We start from the raw sequence: 22,780 nt of genomic DNA, 5'->3' as shown, positions 1-22,780 counted from the left end.
GAGCTTCATGAAATGGGTTTCATTGGCCGAGCAGCCATAGACAAGCCTAAGATCACCATGCACAATGCCAAGCATCGGCTGGAGTAATGTAAAGCTCACCGCCATTGGACTCTGGAGCAGTGGAAATGCGTTCTCTGGAGTGATGAATCACACTTCACCATATCTGGCAGTCTGACGGACTAATCTGGCTTTGGCGGATGCCAGGAGAACGCTACCTGCCCCAATGCATAGTGCCAACTGTAACGTTTGGTGGTGGAGGAGGAATAATGGTCCGGGGCTGTTTTTCATGGTTCGGGCTAGGCCCCTTAGTTCCAGAGAAGGGACATCTTAACGCTACAGCATACAATGACATTATAGATTACTCTGTGCTTGCAACTTTGTGGCAACAGTTTGGGGAAGGCCCTTTCTTGTTTCAGCATGGCAATGCCCCTGTGCGCAAACCGAGGTTCATACAGAAATGGTTTGTTGAGATCAGTGTGGAAGAACTTGACTGGCCTGCACAGAGCACTGATCTCAACCCCATCGGGATGAATTGGAATGCCGACTATGGCCCGGCTTCATTGCCCAACATCCGTTCCCAACCTCACTAATGCCTTTGTGGCTGAATGGAAGTAAGTCCCGTCAGCAATATTCCAACATCTAGTGGAAATCCTTCACAGAAGAGTGGCGACTGTGTTATAGCAGCAAATGAATGCCCAGGATTTTGCAATGAGATGTACTTTTGATCATGTATTGTTTCACCTATGGCTACAAATATTGAGGCGGCTAATGCTTAGCCAGTAATAATGCACAAAATCAAGAATAGACACATCATTGCGCACATGTTAAATATCATAAAATATGCTATATCGAGGCAAACATTTCTGACGACAGGAGACAAATAGCGAAGTAAAACAATTTTATTACCATTAAATTGAGTTCAATATCGTTAAAATATTTAGGTCTATGTAGCCTTTACTGTATTCATCTTATTATTTAGCCTATTATATTAGTGACTGGAACGAGCTGCAAAAAAATACTCAAACTGGACCGTTGTATTTCCATCTCTTCATTATGGACACTTACAGACAGTTGTAGCTGCTTCGCGTGATTTATTGTTGTCTCTTCCTTCTTGCGTTTTGTGCTGTTGTCTGTGCCCAATAATGTTTGTACCAGGTTTTGTGCTGCTTTCCATGTTGTGTTGCTGCAATGCTGTGTTGTTGTTTTAGGTCTCTCTTGTCGTGATGTGTGTTTAGTCCTATATTTTATTTTTTAATCCCAGCCCCCGTATGAGGCATTTTGACTTCTGGTAGCCGTCATTGTAAATAAGAATTTGTTATTAACTGACTTGCCTAGTTAAATAAAAATATATCCTTTGTTTGTTAGGTTAATTAAAAAACTATCCTTCGCTTGTCAGCAAAGAAATGGTCACATAAAGACACACCTTAATTTTGTGTTTAGTGGAGATATTCTGTGTATAAAGTGACGCGGAAGGGCGAAGAATCATTAAAGACGTAGGCTACTTAGCTGTTCTACGAGTGGTCTGGTGCAGTCGTTAAATAACGACCGTTTTGAATAGCAAGTTTAGTAACGATGGTTTTGGCAAATAGCTCGGATATTTAACGACGCTCCTATGAAGGTTCTAACGACGAACGTACCTTAAAATGCCTTTGGGAAACCGGGCCTACTCTGGTGGCCACTAACAATTAAAATACATTTCTTCAAAAATGGAAGGCAGTCGGTAGGAGGCAAGATCAGGTCGGGACCATTGTAGCCAATGAGAGTCACCGCAGCCACAAAGTCAAAATTGGCTATATCGTAAACATTCATGAAAACAAACATTTGCTTTCTGGTTTTAATTTAGGGTTAGGCATAAGGTTAGTAGTAAGGTTAGATTTAAAATTAAATTTTAAGAAGATGAATTGTAGAAACGAGCGGGGTTTATGACTTTGTGGCTGTGGTAACTAGTGACAACTGGCACAACCGATATAGGCCTAAAGTGTTTTTTTCAAAGTTGCCGGGATGTCACATGTCCTACTTAAATCAGTAAACTCGTAACAACCTAATCAATCCGAAACATCTATTCGATCAAATAAGCAATCTGTTTTGTGAACCAAATTCGACACTCTCATTGAACTCCATACAAAAACTCCTCGTTCGGTGACCAAAAAAACGCCACCTCCTGGAGAAGACAGATTTTGTGCCCAGTTATCCTTCTCGCTTAGCCTCTTCCTCTCTGGTTCCCCAACACTTCGTTCTCCTCACCCGGTTTTACATTCGGTTTTCAATTATACACAGTACACACAGGAAAAAAAACATACCTATAATTGCTCCCGCAATCCATATATATCACAGCCCAATATGCAACATTCGTAGCCTACATTGTTGCAAATTGAAGTAGTGTAACTGTTGCTATCTCTCAATGCTGCATCGTTACATTGTAATATTCATTTGATTCCTTTGGAGTGATTTCAATAAGCTATTAGTAATTGGACATCTTTTTCCTATGTTAAAATGGTTATGCTTGAATTTGACGCACTTCGAACATGTGGGCTGCCTGTTGACATGCTAATAACGTTTCCCTGACGTTTGTTGTCTGCTTTTTCAAACCCGAGGAAATGGACTCGCCTCCCATTTTTTATTGCCCAGTGTCCTGGGAGGAAAGTAACTTGGCGTTGAAGACGACAATGAAAAAATAGCCTACAAGCGAGGGTTGATTTAAAACGACTTGTGTCTTACACTTTTGAACTCATTCAAATTGTAGTCTATTACAGCTTTTGTTCGTGGGTCTGGTTTCGATTTGTTTTACTGAATGAGTCTGATCGAAAAACGGTCCGTTCTTGACAAAACATTCAATTTTCAAAGGTAGGTAAGAATTAAATGTGCTAATTATTGCTTTGTGAAAAGTTGTTAGTTATATAGAAAATATCGGTCATATTCACACACCCGGTGCGGTCATTACCACGATTTGAAATCCTATCGATGAATGATGGTATTTTCTTGGCGGTGTATGATGTGCATTTTAAAACCCTGGCTGCTTGGCTAATCCAGCCACCTGTTTATCACATTTTAATTTATTCTAGCGCTGTCATGTTTTTTTCTTGGCACGTGAACTAGTGGTTCGCGGGTCAACTGTTTGTTCTCTAGCAATTGCTATACGTGTTTAATTACGATATTAAATTATCAGGCGGTAAGTACCGGGTTACGCTTTTTTTCTCCCATGTACATAATGGGATATGCCACTGAATCGCTCAACCTGTCTAAACTAGAGCAGTTCAGGACAGGAGGCGGTGCAAAATGGGAGCTAGGGAGACTGTTACACGGCAAGTGAACTGTGAAGCCTGCCACTGGTCAGTGCTGAGGGTCATTCTATTGAGGGATACTGCGAAGACGTGATTTGGCCATCCATGCAAACCAGCAACATGATTATCGCGACTCATTGTCTATTCACAGACATAGGAGGTCAAGGATACCTGGAGGATTTATGCGTTGGGTGTGTATCCATCTGTAGCTAACCATACGTTTTTCTTCCTCTCCCGCAGTTGGAACTCCGTGAGAAATAGAGATGCGCTCATTAAAGGAAATGGGAACCACACAGACATCCGGAAAACGCATCCACGCGCCACGGCTGCCTCGCATGATGTCAATATGTTTTAACAATACAAAGTATTCCTTCAAGGACCTCGATTGAGATACCGCATATGCCCGCTTGTCATGGGTGCGTCTACGGGTTATTTTGCTCTGCTCCATATGCTTTTGGAGCGCTTATGCAATGAGACAACCGGGAATTATTAAGTAGGACTAGCCTGCATTGATACATATCACGACAATATGGCTGATCAGAGTAACATCCAGTCTGCTGCTTCCAAAAGCATCCGACCGTTCAAGTCCAGCGAGGAATACCTGTATGCCATGAAGGAGGACTTGGCCGAGTGGTTTAACACGCTGTATGACCTGGATATAACGGCAGACACCTTTATGGAAGGGCTGGAGACTGGCTGTGCCCTCTGTCGGCATGCCAACAATGTGAATCGAGCAGCGCTGGACTTCCAGATGGAGTACCCGGAGGTTGCACAGTCATTGAGGATGCCAACCAAGGATGTGGTTTTTCAGTCACGCAATGTGGTCCCGGGGTCGTTTTTGGCTCGGGATAATGTATCCAATTTCATCGGCTGGTGTCGTCAGGAGCTCTGGATCAAGGATGTTCTGATGTTCGAAACCAACGACATAGTGGAGAAATGCAACGAGAAGAACTTTGTGCTGTGCCTGCTGGAGGTGGCGCGGCGCGGGGCCAAGTTCGGCATGCTGGCCCCGATGCTGATCCAGCTGGAGGAGGAGATCGAGGAGGAGATCCGGGACCAGGAGAACCAGGGGGAGCCCAGTCCAAGCCTACTTCCAATAAGCAGGGCTTTTGTTCGCAAGGAGAGTGTGGTTGATGAACCCGAGCCTGCCTCTTATGCACATTGGCAACAGAAACAGAGGGTGCTGTGTGACATGAGAAACTTAGATGAGTTGGTAAGTAACATCACAGGTGTATTGATTTTCTGATATACCTAAAATGTTGTTTGGGAAAGGACTGCACACAATCCCCTCATAACATTACATTTCCATAAGTGTGCAGTAGGCCTAGGATGCAGCAAGTTTTCATCTTCAATACATTCACCCATATTGACCAAAAACAAGTTATGAGATAAACCAAATGTCTTAAAACAAGACCTCCCCTGCCCTTGTGCAAGATAAACAATTTATGTTGTGTTCCATGGTGCCAAAGCAACCCATGGAGCAGTTGAAAGTAGGCCTAACCTACAGAAATGCTCGCCCAGAGTTAAAAACATTACTGTGCCAGAAGTGAAGGGCCCTCTTTGAAAAACACATCTCCCTGACATGTTGATGTCACTACACCCTGTTCTCCTGTGTGTGTTCAAGGTGGACGCTGCCTTACTGATCTGTGTCGGCGTGTTCCACAAATTCTCACTCACAGGCTGTAAAATGTTAGGTGGGTATCTCGTGACATTTCTCAAGGACTCCTCCAGGGTGAAATGTCAGTTCAGCCCCTGCCTCTACAAAGTGGTTGGCAGCCAGGGGAGCTACTGCTCCTTGTTATTTGTTCATGTGGAACAGTGCAGCTGTTTGATAAGTATTATCATAGATGGATACATGCTGACGTTACACTTTTATACACAATCTATTATCCATTTATAACTTGATGCTACCATTTGCATTCAGGTGGGGTGTAGTGTTTCCCCCTGGGCTGCAAAGCAGTGTTCTACCCCTCAACGTCCAGTGTGTGTGTGAGCACGAGAGAGACATCGTTAGAGACAGAGAGACTAACAGGCAGACAGGGGTTAGCTGGTGGAACATGTGCTTGGGTTATGAGGGGGAGAGGAGTTTAATATTTTGGTGCGGATGAGCCGAGTGGGGACAATGTTATCCTTTCACACCACAGATGAGAGAGCAGGGGAGAGACAGTCAGCAGACATACTCATGCCCACTTGGCCCTCTATAGTACTCAGATGGCCGGGCACTAATTGCTGGATCACAACCATGAACACTGGCTTCTGAGGGCATACAGAGGTACTATGTACCCAACCTCTGACCTAGTACCAGTACCCACATACACTTACTGCCATAACCGGTTTTATACACTATTATTACTATTTCAGACCTCTTTAATCAAGGCTAACTGCTGATGTTCCTATGAGAATGTGCAAGGGCAAGGGGGGTGAGACCTGGTGTCTTACCTTATCATTATGGTGTACAGTCTACACACCCATCCACCCACACCACTAAGAGCTAGTCAGGGACATGCACTTGCTGTGTCCCATTTTCTAAGGGGCAGTATGACTCACCGTGCACGCTGAGTGAACTACATACATTTCTGCTACCCCGAAAGCCTCTTTCTGTCTATCTGAATAAAGTGCCTGGGTGCTGGAGGAAAACTGCCTGCATCAGCAACATGAAGCAGTTCTCTCAGTAAGAAATTAGGAGGGCACGGAAAGGGGGAGGAACACAGAGCACAGCAGCATTATTAGCCACAGTCCTGCATGGTATTAAAGAGTATAGCATTACAGTACTGCACTGTGTTCCTGTAAATGTGCTACAGCATACTGTTCAAATTATTGCAGCTCGTTGAAATACATTTTGGTCGATAGATCTCCTCATACAGTATTTAATATATTTTTTGGAACTGACCTTGTCTGGATCATAATGATACTGAGGCAGGCCAGTCAATGTCGGCCCATATCCAGACTATATAGGCCAGGAAATTAACAAATCCAACTTTTGTATGACTGGAGGGCTTTAGATTCAATAACGATCAACAAAGCCAGCCACTGAATCACCACTATGCCGCAAAGCATAATGGGTCATCCATAACCGTAGTCACAAGTATTCTCTGCATTGCACTCGCCCTGGCATTCCCCTCTTTTTTTTCTCGATATAGTAGCTTCCCAGGGGATTAGTCTCTGTGGAATTACTGGAAACCTCATTGTCTCTAGTGATGAGAGAAATAAAGTTGAAGGGCTTAGTGATATTTTCATTGGTCCACAGCTGTGACACCAGCAGTGTACAGAGCAGTCATGCTTGCCTTGTGGCGTGTCAGGGGTTTTTCTCGCCCTCTTTTTCTTTCTTTTTCCCTTCTCTCTCTCTCTCTCTCTCCTATGTCTCTTGGCAAATCCATCAAAACTCTCCTTGAACCCTCCTTTACACTAACTTCATTGACAAATTGTTTGTCTTGACGACAGTGGTTCAAAGGGTTATCATAGGTGCAATTATCAATCACTGACACTCCACTTCTATTAATTAACGACCAAAGTCCTGGCACCCAGCACATTAAATATTGAAGGCTGTTTAGAGGAGGTGTTTAGGAAGACAGCTGAGGACAGAAGTTCTTTAACCCTGGTGATCAGCTTTGGTCTGTGGGTTAACTGACATAAACAATTTAAGTACCGGCAGGAGTCTGGCTCAGGGATAGTTTCCTGATCACTCTTAGGATGCCATTCGGTTACATGACAGCATGTAATGTCATTTATTGTAATGGATCAATCATGACTAGAGGTCGACCGAATATGATTTTCAACGCCGATGCCATTTATTGGAGGACCAAAAAAAGCCGATACCGATTAATCGGTCGATAAAAAAAATAAAGTATTTGTAATAATGACAATTACAACAATACTGAATGAACACTTATTTTAACTTAATATAATACATCAATAAAATCAATTTAGCTTCATATAAATAATGAAACGTGTTCAATTTGGTTTAAATAATGCAAAAGCAAAGTGTTGGAGAAGAAAGTAAAAGTGCAATATGTGCCATGTAAGAAAGCTAACGTTTAAGTTCCTTGCTCTGAACATGAGAACATATGAAAGCTGGTGGTTCCTTTTAACAGGAGTCTTCAATATTCCCAGGTAATACGTTTATTTTGTAGTTATTATAGAACTATTTCTCTCTATACCATTTGTATTTCATTAACCCTTGACTATTGGATATACTTATAGGCACTTTAGTATTGCCAGTGTAACAGTATAGCTTCCGTCCCTCTCCTCGCCTCTACCTGGGCTCGAACCAGGAACACATCATCAACAGCCACCCTCGAAGCAGCGTTACTCATGCAGAGCAAGGGGAACAACCACTCCAAGTCTCAGAGCGAGTGACGTTTGAAACGCTATTAGCGCGCACCCTGCTAACTAGCTAGCCATTTTACATCGGTTACACCAGCCTAATCTCGGGAGTTGATAGGCTTGAAGTCATAAACAGCTGCTGGCAAACGCTCTAAAGTGCTGTTTGAATGAATGCTTACGAGCCTGCTGGTGCCTACCATTGCTCAGTCAGACTGCTCTATCAAATCATAGACTTAGTTATAACATGATAACACACAGAAATACGAGCCTTAGATGGCCGAATCCGGAAACTCATCTCGAAAACAAAACGTTTATTCTTTCAGTGAAATACGGAACCGTTCGGGTGGCATCCATAAGTCTAAATATTCCTGTTACATTGCACAACCTTCAATGTTATGTCATAATTACATAAAATTCTGGCAAATTAGTCGGCCCAAATTGTTGCATAGACACTGACTCTGCGTGCAATGAACGCAAGAGAAGTGACACAATTTCACCTGGTTAATATTGCCTGCTAACCTGGATTTCTTTTAGCTAAATCTGCAGGTTTAAAAATATATACTTATGTGTATTGATTTTAAGAAAGGCATTGATGTTTATGGTTAGGTATTGGAGCAACGATACGCACCACATCGATTATATGCATCGCAGGACATGCTAGATAAACTAGTAATATCATCAACCATGTGTAGTTAACTAGTGATTATGATTGATTGATTGTTTTTTATAAGATAAGTTTAATGCTAGCTAGCAACTTACCTTGGCTTACTGCATTCGCGTAACAGGCAGTTTCCTCATGGAGTGCAATGTAATCAGGTGGTTAGAGCGTTGGACTAGTTAACCGTAAGGTTGCAAGATTGAATCCCCCGAGCTGACAAGGTAAAAATCTGTTGTTCTGCCCCTGAATGAGGAAGTTAACCCACCGTTCCTAGGCCGTCATTGAAAATAAGAATGTGTTCTTAACGGACTTGCCTAGTTAAATAAAGATTAAATAAAGGTGTAAAAAAAAAAAAAAAAATGCGGCCAAATCGGTGTCCAAAAATACAGATTTTCGATTGTTATGAAAACTTGAAATCGGCCCTAATTAATCGACCATTCCGATTAATCGGTCGACCTCTGCTCATGACTGCACGGCCAGGCACGACTCCAACACCATCATTAAGTTTGCCCATGACACAACAGTGGTAGGCCTGATCACCGACAACGATGAGACAGCCTATAGGGAGGAGGTCAGAGACCTGACCGTGTGGTGCAAGGACAACAACCTCTCCCTCAACGTGATCAAGACAAAGAAGATGATTGTGGACTACATGACAAAACCTATTCCACCTCAGGAGACTGAAAAGATTTGGCATGCGTCATCAGATCCTCAAAAGGTTCTACAGCTGTACCATCGAGAGCATCCTGAGTGGTTGCATCACTGCCTGGTATGGCAACTGCTCGGCCTCCGACTGCAAGGCACTGCAGAGGGTAGTGCGTACGGCCCAGTACATCACCGGGGCCAAGCTTCCTGCCATCCAGGACCTCTATACCAGGCGGTGTCAGAGGAAGGCCTTAAAAAATGTCAAAGACTCCAGCCACCCTAGTCATAGACTGTTCTCTCGGCTACCGTACTGCAAGCGGTACCGGAGTGCCAAGTCTAGGTCCAAGAGACTTCTAAACAGCTTCTACCCCAAGCCATAAGACTCCTAAACATCTAATAAAATGGCTACCCAGACTAATTTGCATTGCCCCCCCCCCCTCCCCCCCTCTTCTATGCTGCTGCTACTCTCTGTTATTATCTATGCATAGTCACTTAAATAACTCTACCTACATGTACATATTACCTCGACAACTGGTGCCTCCGCACATTGACTCTGTACCGGTACCCCCTGTATATAGCCCTGCTATTGTTATTTACTGCTGCTCTTTACTTATTTGTTATTTTTATCCCTTGTGTTATTACTCTATACTACACTTAGTCATTAGGTATGGGCTTATGATTAGGTGAGAAATATGATTCAGGGTCCCATTTTAAAATAGGCCAATGTAGTTTTTAGACAGTGAGCAGTCAACCTCTTCCTGCCCTGACTGCAGGTTGGCTAGCGTCTCCAGGATGTGTGATGAAACCCCAGATAGGTGTCATATCGCAGGGAAAAGCTGAAGTGTATCTGTTGTCTGAGGGCGACTCAGTTCCTCTGTTTGTTTTCCTGGTTACCACAAAGCCCTGATGTAAATACCCCAGGTTGATTCCCACTGCCCTGTCACTCAGCTCTTACTCATCTCACACACACACACACATACACACACACACACACACACGACTTCCCATTGAAGTTTGAGGAACCAGTGTCATGCTATCCTGAAAATTCCCCCACCCACCAACCCTCAGTTCCTACCTCTAGTGGGGCCTACAGCCATTTATAATCTCAACTCCCTGAATGTTCCATTTGACCCTATTCCTGCAGGTGTGCCTTGATACAATGAGACAGGCAGCTGCTGGCTTGTGCATACAGTCCAAACAACTTTTATCCTTTGACATTAGAAGATTTTCTCAAGTATGAACCATCCCATATTTACCTACCTCCTCCAGAGATTATGATAATGATAAGTCCCAAAACTGTCTAGATCCCTTCAGAATCCAATGGCAATAAGACATGCCAAACTAACTACACAAACGCCCTTTTCTGTGTGTTTTCTTGGCCCTGCAGTGTGTTGTTGTCTCAGCTGTGGGCTTGGAGAGCATTCAGGCCTTGAGGTTAGTGGCCTACGTACAACAATGATACAGGCTCATGAACAACAACGAATACATAAAACATACTCGGCCATGAATGCACATGCACAGCTTTTAATGCGAATGCACATTCACATACTACACATATTCACATACTACAGGCAGGCTTCACATATAGGGACACACACATTTGCCAGCCAGCATGCAGCCTCAAAGACAATAACAGCAGACCCTAGGAGCTCTGCCTCAGGTCTAAAAGGATGCTTTGTATGCTGCTCTCTCCCTCCATCTATCTCATTCTTTCAGACAAAATGTTTCATGTGTCTTCACCCTCAGACTCCAAGACTCAGTCCTTCATTTAATAAATGCTCAACAACCCCCACAGCCCCCATCCCTTCCCCCACATACTTCCCTTGGGGATGATAAAGCAATGCTTTATTGGTGGCAGAGGAGATGAGAAGGAAGAGACTGCCAGTGTTGCCAACACTGTAAACTATGGCTGTCATCTCACAGTGAGATGGAATGATTGGCCCTGATGGTGTGGGTGTCGACATAGGAAGAGGAGCAGACACCAGGAGGGTGAGTGGGAGGCGGGGTGACGTGGGCTATATGTCTTCTGTGAACACTCTGCCCCATTAACCTTACGGTCCAATTCATGTATTCAGAAAACAGAGAGAAACACAATAACAGATAGTATGCCTGGAGTGTCTTTACTGTACACTCTGCTACAGCCGACTGTGATGGATTTTACACACAGGGATAGATGGTGTGTGTGTGTGTGTGTGAGTGAGAGAGAGAGAGAGGAAAAGTAGGTCATCATGGCTGGCAGTGTCAGGCTCATGGGCTTTGCTAGGGGAGCATATCTCAGTGTTTCTGTTTGCAGCGTCACACACACACTTATTGGGAGAGTTTTCTACATGAGGTCAGTGCACGGACTAACTGGGCCCTAAATGTTTTATCATTTTATGATTATTTATTAGTCCAGCTGACTAATACAGTACAGACCTCTCTCTCTCTCGCCTCCGCTCTCCATCATGTGGCAGGAAACAGACCAATCGGCTGACTTCACAGATTGTTGTCAGCTCTATTTCATTATTGCAATGTCTAGCTAGGTTTACAGTGGAAACTGCTTGTTTTTCTTTGGGTGAGTAGTCTTGTTTTGTGCCCCCCCCAGCTGAGCCCTGCCTGGAGTCTCAGGTGTAGACTGGCGGAATTAGGAATCACTGTCTATAGCCAGTCACTCATATAACATTGGCAGACCACAATTAGACTACAGACTGATGATAAAACAACAAGGCAACAGTAAACATGTCGTCCCCCACTAATGATACACACACATTTCAGTTCATTGCTATATCTTCCGCCTTGGGCCAATCAGTGTAATTTTGTAAAAGCAGGATCTCTATGGCGAGACGCGTCATTCACCCAGGTTTCGTCCAGTGCCGTCTGAGATATCATGCGTGACTAACGAAAGGACGGACGGACAGAGACTGATCCACAGTTCCCGCCTCGATTTCATCGTGGGGGACAATAAAGCACTTCCATCATGTGATATGGACGGAGATGAGGACTGTCTGGTGTCTCGTCATGGTGATCCAAACAGCTCACCAGCTCAAAAATCCTTCCTTTCATTTAATTTTGAACTGGAAATGACCCTAACCCTGTTTCTGAAATCATCAGTTTCTCCTAAAGTCAGATATGTCCTCTGCATGGCAATGTGATGTGTTAAAATGGAGGCAGTCCAATGTTATCACAGCTTTTTTACCTCCTCCCCCGACCCATGTCAAATCTCTGAGTAGACACGTGTTTTTCATTTAGTCACACAGCACTAAGCAGAAGAGTTGTCATGTGGTCAAAAAATAGGTTTCCAGAAAACAACACTTCCTTTAAATTATAGGTGGGATGTCCCACATTTTTCCCCTTGAGCAAGGTTACTTATATGATTCGCCTTACTAAAATACAGAGTGGTTTATTTTTTCGAAAAGATAGCTCAGTTTTGCGAAGGCTGGCAGCATCAACAAAGAAGCGAAATAAATGTAATTATAACTGTACTTTTCATCTCTAAGTAACAGTGTTGCCATTCTATCCATAGTCCCAAAGTAAATGTTCTTGGTAGTAGTTGACATTCTCATTTATCTGGATAACCCGGAGGGTTGGTCCCTGTTCTCACCATCCTCAGCTGGTCTAGCCTGTTGGTGTAGGATGCAGTAGGGAGTGTTCTTACAAGCACCCGCATGATACATCCAACAATGCTGCTCCCCCCAGGTGTTGGTTCAACGGCACCCTTTCATCACCGTAAACCTGTCCTGAGTCCCGCCAATTTCGGGCCTAGGAGAAAAAATGATGGCTGAGTAGGCCAATCACATTTTCTTTGTTTTGTCTTTTGAGACAAGGTGATTGAATAAGTTTTAGTGGTCTCTGCATCCAGTGTTTTTAGGATGTAGCCTAAATGAGAGGCTAAAGCAGTAATCCCCCCTGAAGTTCCAGATATGCTCCTCCATTCCAATCTACTCCCTGTGGCCTAGATTCAATTTCAAGAAGCTTCCATCGCTCATCTGATTGTATGGTTTGTGTTGGGACGTGTCCAGTCATTTCTAGAGATCCCCACCATGAAGCAGAGGCTGGGACACAGTCATCCCTTTATTGCAAAAGCAGCTTAGCATATTGTGGCCAAGGGAACACAACTAAACAGATTCAAAACTCCGCTAGGCCGTCATTTACTGGCATTTCACAACCGTCATAACAATAACTGCTACATTCCAAAAATATTACATAAACAAATCACTCACTCACCACCAATCCCATTTCCTCTGTGTCCCAATGAGGTACAGTGGTGTGTTCCTGGGGGTTGGAAAAGCCTCACCCCTCACCTTATGTCCTCCATGGCCTACCCTCCGCTCTCCTTCCTATGTAGGACAGGAAGGAAGGTAATAAAGAGTTGATTACCTCAATCTCTGTTGGAGGCAGAGAATCAGAGACCACGAATATGGTGTGTGGACTCAATTATCAAAGGGAAAACAAAAAACCTATCCTGCAATTACACCCTGCTTCAAGGCAAACCCAGGAACACTAATTAATCTAAGTTTCACAACTCTTGTCTCTCGTTGTTCATTGATCACAGCAGTGTTGTGTTTTCATACCATCCCTACAGATACATGTGAACATTCTCCAGCTGATGTTGAGATGATTACAGTAAATTCCTTCCTAGTTTAGTTAAGGGTGTACTGTGAGACTGTCTGAATCTAACTGCAGATGTAGGGCCTTGGTTCTTTCTCTGTCTCTCTCTCTCACACACACACACACACGTCACAGCTCTTCGGCACGTTCCCCATGTGACCGACACCCATCCATAATTCATCCCCTAGCTCTCTCTCATAGCGCTCCAGTTCCACATGCTTCCTGCGTGACCTCGCGTTTTCCCTCCCCTAGCACTGTTCCACATCAGTGTTTTAGTCTCACGCTCTTGTGTCTGTTTGAGTGATTCTCCGAGCTTGTTGTGTTGTACAAGGTTCGTTTTTTGTCTAAGACACAGCAGTCACCAAAATGTGATTTCGGATGATGCAATTAGATTCCACAACGATTATTTGAAATAGTTAACGGATATTTAAACAAGCAAAGCTCAATGGTGTCATTGATTGGAATGTCTCAGACCATGTGTCGTTGAGGGATCTTTTTGTAACCGGGTTGATATTTTCACTGTATATTTACAACCCTCAACTCTATGACCTCCTCTGGAGGAAAACTTATGACCTCAGCCCAAAGGGGTTGTGGGAGGTGTCTTCTGGGGCTGGAAGGAGAGACCGCTGAAAGGCTGTACTAAAGAAAGAAAAAAGAAAACAAACGGTCTGTTAAAAAAAGGAAGGAGAAGGCTGTGTGTGTCTGTAACCAGGGGGATATTTCCATTAACTCACTGGCTGGGGTTTTTCCAAACAGGGTTTGTCCACATAGTGAAAGATCGACTGAGAGACTAAAAGGAGACTTGGAGAGCAAGCAGAGCAGAAAAGGGCAGTGAAAGAAATAAATGACAGACCGAGAAAGACTCTGTGAGAGACAGGGGGGACGATAGAAAGAGATGAAGAGGCACTGATAGACTAGCAGATGGAGAAGGAGAGAGTGGGAGAAAGAAAACAGGAAACATAATTCAGTAGAGAGAGAGAAGGCAGTGGGAGGCTAATGATTTAGTATGTAGTCCTGGGGAGACAGGTGAGACGTAGAGTTCTTAACACTGATTCCACCCTCACTTTAATTAGTAGGGGGAATAAAGACAACAAGGTCCCTCCCTAATCTCTCTCTTGAATAAGCCATAATCTGGAAAATGAGCCAGTCATAACCTGCAACACTGATGCTGCATCTAGCTAATATACTATATATGGATGATATACTGTCTTCTTCAATGGATACCTGGCTAGGTATCATTTCACCTATGTTGATCTAATTAAATTATCTTCATCTTATTTATTTTCTTAGTGTGATTAATTCCTTGAGCGACTACTGAGAGCCTTTCCCTTGTTTCTCTAATGTGTTTAGACTGGACATGTGCTCCTGTCTATACAGTACATATGGAGTACAGCAGTCCCTGTTTGTTTGTCCTTGCTCAGCTCGCCTCTCTTTGTCCTCTGTGATGTTGTCGGTCTCTCTCCTCACCGTCTCTCGGTCCACAAGTGTGCACACGCCTTTGTTTGAGAGAGCTGCCAAGAATAACATCAAAGTTGGCCAATCCCGGTCGAGAGAGAGAGCAATGCAGGCCTCTCTCGCCCCCACCCTAGAGTTCTGTCTGACTCCACTGTGCTTAATAAGCACCCCAACCACATACAGCACAGTACCAGAGCCGTCTCTCTCTCTCATTCCAAAACACCACTGGAACCACAGGCTCATTTACGTCATCCCTTTGACTTTAGTTAGAGCCTCACCTTATTGCCCATCAAAGTACTGCTCTGCGGTCAGGAGGTCCCTACAGCAGTGTGTGTTGTAATGTGAACTCTTTTCATTTAGCTTCATGTGTATTCCTTGATGACATTTTATACTGCAGCAACGAGCTGGACTAAGTGTTCCAGGCAGCTTATGCAATAATTGGCGAGGGAGGGGAGGGGCCCTCCATTACTCAGGTACTGAGGGACCTACATTAGGGTGAGACAGGGCTAGCCATGTCTCACCCTAATGTAATAATGTCACTGTGCTGTTGACACACAGACAACTCAGGACCAGAAGGGATTTGGTCATGATCATGGATATGAGTAAGCATGATCTCATAGGAAGAGTTGAAATGAAGAATAAGGAAGGTTGAACAGAGACTGAACAGTTTGTGCTTCTTGTTGTTCCTTTCTGTAGCTGTGTGAATATGGAGTGTCATGTTTCATTGGCTGTGGGTGCTAAACAGGCCTGTGTTGTCTCTTCTCCAGGTGCGGGAGATCCTGGGCCGTTGCTCCTGCCCCGCCCAGTTCCCAATGACCAAGGTGTCTGAGGGGAAGTACAAAGTGGGAGACTCCAGCGCTCTGATTTTCATACGGGTATGAACTGACCATTAACCTTTACCCCATCTACTTATCCAGACTATAAGAGTCAGCAACCATCCTTAGGTCAAGTGTGTGTGTGTGTGTGTATAATATATTTGTATTTATGAGGGATCCCCATTAGCTGCTGCTAAGGCAAGATTAAGGGAATTACATCACAAAACAATTAAAATAGTGTATTTGGAAAGTATTCAGACCCCTTGAGTTTTTCAAAATTTTGTTCCATTACAGCCTTATTCTAAAATTGATTCAAAATAAATAAATCCTCAATCTACACACAATACCCCAAAATGACAAAGCAAAAACAGGTTTAGAAATGTTTGCAAATGTATAAAAAAAAGGAAATCACATTTACATAAGTATTCAGACCCTTTACTCAGTACTTTGTTGAAGCACCTTGTGCAGTGATTACAGCCTTGAGTCTTCTTGGGTATGACGCTACACGCTTGGCACACCTGTATTTGGGGAGTTTCTCCCATTCTTCTCTGCAGATCCTCTCAAGCTCTGTCAGGTTGGATGGGGAGAGTTGCTGCACAGCTATTTTCAGGTCTCTCCAGAGATGTTCGATGGGGTTCAAGTTCGGGCTCTGGCTGGGACACAAGGACATTCAGAGACTTGTTCCAAAGCCACTCGTGGTGTCTTGACTGTGTGCTTAAGGTCATTGTCCTGTTGGAAGGTGAACCTTAGGACCTCAGACTGGGGCGGAGTGCTCTGGAGCAGATTTTCATCAAGGATCTCTCTCTGTACTTTGCTCCGGACTAGTCTCCCTGCCACTGAAAAACATCCCCACAGCATGATGCTGCCACCACCATACTTCATCGTCGGGATGATGCCAGGTGTCCTCCAGGTGTGATGCTTGGCATTCAGGTCATCATACAAGAGAATCTTGTTTCTCATAGTCAGAGTCCTTTAGGTGCCTTTTAGCAAATTCCAAGTGGGCTGTCATGTGCCTTTTACTGAGGATTGGCTTCCGTCTGGCCACTGTACCATCAAGGCCTGATTGGTGGGGTGCTGCAGAGATGGGTGCCCTTTTGGAAGGTTGTCCCATCTCCACAGAGGAACTCTGGAGCTCTGTCAGAGTGACCATCGGTTCTTGGTCACCTCCCTGACCAAGGCCCTTCTCCCCCCATTTGCTCAGTTTGGTTGGGCGGACAGTTCTAGGAAGAGTCTGTGGTTCCAAACTTCTTCCAGTTAAGAATGATGGACGCCACTGTGTTCATGGGGACCTTCAATGCTGCAGAAAGGTGGTGTTGGTACCCTTCCCCAGATCTGTGCCTCGACACAATCCTGTCTCGGAGCTCTACGGACAATTCCTTCGACCTCATTTCTTGGTTTTTGCTCTGACATGCACTGTCAACTGTGGGACCTTATATAGACAGGCATGTGCCTTTCCAAATCATGTCCAATCAATTTAATTTACCACAGGTTGATAGGATATGATAAGATAGGTTGCCACGACTGCCATGTTGCATTTCCATCCCAAAGCCCTTGCTTGGAAGTGTATTTCGTCAGACTGCCAAGAACCTTGCCTTCATCCAGGCCAAGTTGGCGAGACACGGTAGTAATGACACCATAGGCCTGGTTGATCTCTGCACCAGACAGGATGCTCTTGCCAGCATACTTGGGGTCCACATGTATGCTGCGGCGTGTATCGGCTTCAGGCAGAAGTCGTCATGATTTTTGATGTATTTCAGAACTGCAGTTTCCTCTGCTTGGAGCAACAGTGAAGTGGACAGGGCAGTACGGATTTCTTCTCTTACATCTGCAAGCAGAGTCTTAACATCAGACAGGATGGCATTGTCTCCCTCAATCCATGCAATGTCTAATGCTATTGGTTTCAGGAGTTTCAGGCTGCTTACCACTCTATCCCAACATACATCATCCAGGAGGATCGTCTTGATGGGGCTGTCCATATCGGTAGACTGTGATATGGCCATTTCTTGAAGAGACTCCTTCCCCTCCAGGAGACTGTCAAACATGACAACACCACCCCAATGGGTGTTGCTTGGCAGCTTCAATGCGGTGCTCTTATTCTTCTCACTTTGCTTAGGGAGGTAGATTGCTGCTATAACTTTATGACCCTTCACATACCTACCATTTAATTGGCTCTCTTGTAGAGGATATCCATTGTTTTCAATGCCATGATGTCCTTGAGGAGCAGATTCAATGCATTAGCAGCACAGCCAATGGGTGTGATGTGAGGGTAGGACTCCTCCACTTTAGACCAAGCAGCCTTCATGTTCACAGCATCGTCTGTAACCAGTGCAAATACCTTATGTGGTCCAAGGTCATTGATGACTGCCTTCAGCTCATCTGCAATGTAGAGACCGGTATGTCTGTTGTCCCTTGTATCTGTGCTCTTGCAGAATACTGGTTGAGGGGTGGAGATGTAGTTAATTATTCCTTGCCCACAAACATTCAACACCCATCAGAGATGATTGCAATACAGTCTGCTTTCTCTATGATTTGCTTGACCTTCACTTGAACTTTGTTGAACTCTGCATCCAGCAAATGAGTAGATAAAGCATGTCTGGTTGAAGGGGTTTATGCTGGGCAAAGAACTTTCAGAAATCTCTTCCAATACACATTGCCTGTGATCACCAGACGTGAACCAGTTGCATACACAGCTCGAGCAATCAGCATTTCTTTGACTACGTTTCTCCATTGTGTCAACAAATACTTCTGATTCCAGGAGGACCATGAGCTGTTGCTATCGATAAGGTGTCTGATTCATCATTTTCACCTTGAATAGAAGTAGAGGGACTTTTCTCAGAGGTTGTTTGTTGTGAGCGCTGAGGTAACTTTATGCACTTGGCCAGATGATTCTGCATCAAAGTTGCATTCTTAAAATATGATTAGGCACAGTATTTGCAAATGTACCCAGCTTTTCCTTCTACATTAGCTGCAGTGAAATGTCTCCACACATCTTTCCTGTAAAGATTAGAAATAAGTTTAAAAAAATAATTCCATGTACAGATAAATAGTTAGATGAAACAACTCCTTTGTAAGATACATGTTTTAAAATGAAACAGGTGAATTAACACTCCTCAGTAAGCAGACTCAAGCAAGCTAAAACCTACATGGTAGCAAAAACTAACTAGCATAAATTGTTAACAAGTTAGAAATGATTTAAACACACTTTGCTGTAGGCTACTATTTTCTAGTTAACAGAAAATCATGTATGTCATACAAAATATATTTACCCCACCCAGTATTGTAATCAAAACTTACCAGAAAGCATGTAGTACTCAGACAGTGTAGTAGTGTGGGCCCAATAGCATCTCAGTAATGCAAGATCTTGAGAATCAGCTGTACATGTGATGGAAGAATGCACTGCGCCTTCAGAGGGTTGCAATTCCATTGAATTAGGGATAGTTTAACCAAAATATGCCACAAGACTTAGAATTGCCTTGTGTATCCCACAAAAAAAGGTTCACTGTTATAAGCTAACTTTTTTTGATGAATTTTAGCACAATTCCCCAACTTCCCAGGCATAACTTTCCGGAAAGTTTCTGACCCTTTGCAACCTTAGCCGTAACCAAGTGGTCACATATCGTTCTGGGTTCCACTGCGCAAGAGGGGTTCCGTGGAGTTTTATGAACATCAAGGCAGACACACAGTGAATTTATACTGAACAAAAATATTAACCCAACATGCAACAATTTCAACATTTTTACTGAGTTACAGCTCATAAGGAAATCAGTCAATTGAAATACATTCATTAGGCCATAATCTATGGTTTTGACATGACTTGGGAGCCAGTCCCACCAACTACAGAGCCAGGCCCAGCCAATCAGAATTTGTTTTTCCTCACAAAAGGGCTTTAATACATAAAACACTCCTCAGTTTCATCAGCTGTCCAGGTGGCTGGTCTCAGATGATCCCGCAGGTGAAGAAGCCGGATGTCGAGGTCCTGGGTTGGTGTGGTTACACGTGGTCTGCGGTTGTGAGGCCGGTTGGGCGTACTGCCAAATTCTCTAAAAGTTTTTCAGTATTGCTTTTTTTTCTCTCAACATTCTGATATGCCAGTGGAGAAGGCACGACAATGCCTCCTTCCCCTCAAGAGGCTGAAAAGTTTTACAGCTGCACCTATTAGAGTATCTTGACTGGGTGCATCACCGCTTGGTATGACAACTGCTTTGCATCTCGACCACAAGGTGCTACAGCGGGTAGTGCGTACGGCCCAGCTCATCACTTGGGCCGAGCTCCCTGCCATTTAGGACCTCTATACCAGGCGGTGCCAGGGGAAGGCCCTGTAATTGTCAACGACTCTAGCCACCCAAGTGATAGCAGAGAGAACAGTCTACCACAGCCACAAGAGAATTAGTGAGGTTGGGCACTGATGTTGGGCGATTAGGCCTGGCTCGCAGTCTGCATTCCAATTCATCCCAAAGGTGTTCAATGGGGTTGAGGTCAGGGCTCTGTGCAGGTCAGTCAAGTTATTCCATGCCGATCTCGACAAACCATTTCTGTATGGACCTCGCTTTGCGCACGGTGGCATTGTCATGCTGAAACAAGAAAGGGCCTTCCCCAAACTGTTGCTACAAAGTTGGAAGCACAGAATCATCTACAATGTCATTGTATGTATAACGGATCTCGTCCTCCTCTTCTGAGGAGTAGCGAGAAGGATCGGAGGACCAATGCGTAGCGTGGTAAGTGTTCATATTTTAATGAACACTGAAACAAAACAATAAAACAACCAACGAACAGTCCTGTAAGGTGCAACAACACTAAACAGAAAATAAACACCCACAACTCAAAAGTGAAACCAGGCTACCTAAGTATGATTCTCAATCAGGGACAACGATTGACAGCTGCCTCTGATTGAGAACCATACCAGGCCGAACACAGAAAATCCCAAATTATAGAAAAAAGAACAAACAACCCAACTCACACCCTGACCACACTGAAACAAAGACATAATAAAATAACTAAGGTCAGAACGTGACAGTATGCTGTAGTGTTAAGATGTACTTTCTCTGGAACTAAGGGGCCTAGCCTGAACCATGAAAAACAGGCCCAGACAATTATTCCTCCTCCAAACTTTACAGTTGGCACTATGCATTGGAGCAGGTAGGGTTCTCCTGTCATCAGCCAAACCCAGATTCGTCTGTCGGACTGCTAAATGGTGAAGCATGATTCATCACTCCAGAGAATTAGTTTCCACTGCTCCAGAATCCAATGGCGGCAAGCTTTACACCACTCCAGCCGACGCTTGGCATTGCGCATGGTGACCCTAGGCTTGTGTGCGGCTGCTCGGCCATGGAAAGTAATTTAATGAAGCTTCCAACAAACTGATGTTTCCAGAGGCAGTAGGGGGTAGGGAGTGTTGCCGAGGACTTTTTATGCGCTACGCACTTTGGCGGTCCCATTCTGTAAACTTGTGTGGCCGGCCACTTCGTGCCTGAGACGTTGTTGCTCCTAGACATTTCCACTTCCCAATAACAGCACTTACAGTTGACCGGGGCTGCTCTAGCAGGGCAGAAATGTGATGAACTGCCTTGGAAGGTGGCATCCTATGATGTGCCACGTTGAAAGTCAGAGCTCTTCAGTCAGGACATTCTACTGACTGTCTATGGAGATTATGGCACATACACACAAAAGTTTCTGCATTGACCCATCACATACGCTGCTGCTACTGTTTATTACCTATCCTGTTGCTTAGTCACTTTATCCCTACCTATATGTGCTCATCTACCTCAATTACCTCGTACCCCTGCACATAGACTCTGTAGTGGTACATGCATATAGCCAAATTATCATTACTTATTGTGTATTTATTCCTCAAGTCATTTGTTCTACTATTTAAACATCCTCAGCATTGTTGGGAAGTAAGTAAGTTCGGGCTAGTAAGTAAGCATTTCACTGTTAGTCTACACCTGTTGTTTACGCAGCATGTGACAAATAGAATTGGATTAGATTTTATATTGATTTCAACATGTGAATACCTCACAAACAAGTAGTGATGCAGTCAGTCACTCTCTCTCCTCTAAGGTTGGGGGAGATTGACATGCATGTTATTGACGCTAGCCCTCCATGTAGATTTAAGGGCCAGCCGTTCTGCTCTCTTCTGGGCCAACTGTCATTTGCCCATGTCCCTCTCTGTGGCTCTTGAACATATGACTGGGCAGTAGTACAGATGTGACAACTAGGGCCTGCAGGACATTTGTTTATAGCAACGTCAAGAAAGCAGAGTAGCATTTTATTACAGACAGACATCTTCCCATCTAGCCACCGTTTTATCAATATGTTTTGTACCATGACAGTTTACAATCTATGGTTACACCAAGCAGTTGTCTGCTCAACTTGCTCAATTTCCACATTTAATGACAATATTTTACAGTTTAGTGAATGATTTGTCCCAAATGCAATGCTTTTAGTTTTTGAAATGTTTAGGATGAGCTTATTACTTGCCACTGATTCTAAAACTGACTGCAGCTCATTGTTAAGTCTTTCAGTGACTTGCTGTGATAGCTGACGTGATTATGTTGAGTAATGTGTAGGCCAGTGACAAAAAAAAATCTCAATTTAATCCATTTTAAATTCAGGCTGTAACAAGTCGAGGGGTATGAATACTTTCTGAAAGCCCTGTGCAAAGACATCAATAGGATATTACTCAGTGCCAGTTAGGCTTGCAAAATTCTGGGAACTTTCAATAAATTCAATGGTTTTCCAGAAATCTGATTCTGGAAACCGCCAACTGGGATTTCGGGAAAACCAGGGAATTCACCACAGCTGCCCTGGGGTATGCCTGACTAGCTGGATTATGTTGGAGAGGCTTCCATTAAAGAACACCATCTGTGATCCGTTAGACCGGTAATTCTCGATCCACGACATAGCAGAGGATATAAAGCTAACGTTTTTATCAGCAGCAAACTATGATCAATAATGTCAAAAGCTGCATGGAAGTCTAAAACAGCACCCACAATCTTATAGATTTTTCTGCCAGTCAG

The 22,780-nt window shown here is 44.0% G+C and overlaps 1 protein-coding gene across 2 annotated transcripts in view; it reads left to right on the top strand.

Moving 5' to 3' along the window:
* The first annotated feature begins 453 nt into the window (after positions 1–453).
* LOC110525723 (GAS2-like protein 2B) overlaps positions 454–22,780 on the top strand; it is a 40,185-nt gene continuing 17,858 nt past the window's right edge. The window contains exons 1-3 of one of the 2 annotated variants that reach the window (XM_021606108.2): positions 454–611; positions 3,522–4,494; positions 15,717–15,824. In XM_021606108.2, coding sequence (XP_021461783.2) covers positions 3,811–4,494; positions 15,717–15,824 — 792 coding nt within the window. In that variant the 5' untranslated portion in view covers positions 454–611; positions 3,522–3,810. Of the gene's footprint in view, positions 612–1,802; positions 2,845–3,521; positions 4,495–15,716; positions 15,825–22,780 lie in introns of those variants that run through there. The other variant, XM_021606107.2, reaches the window with a different exon arrangement.

This window comes from Oncorhynchus mykiss, chromosome 6 (genome assembly GCF_013265735.2).
Source record: "Oncorhynchus mykiss isolate Arlee chromosome 6, USDA_OmykA_1.1, whole genome shotgun sequence".
NCBI lineage: Eukaryota > Metazoa > Chordata > Actinopteri > Salmoniformes > Salmonidae > Oncorhynchus > Oncorhynchus mykiss.
Note: the sequence above shows the minus strand (reverse complement) of the source record. Positions and strands in the feature narration are given on the sequence as shown.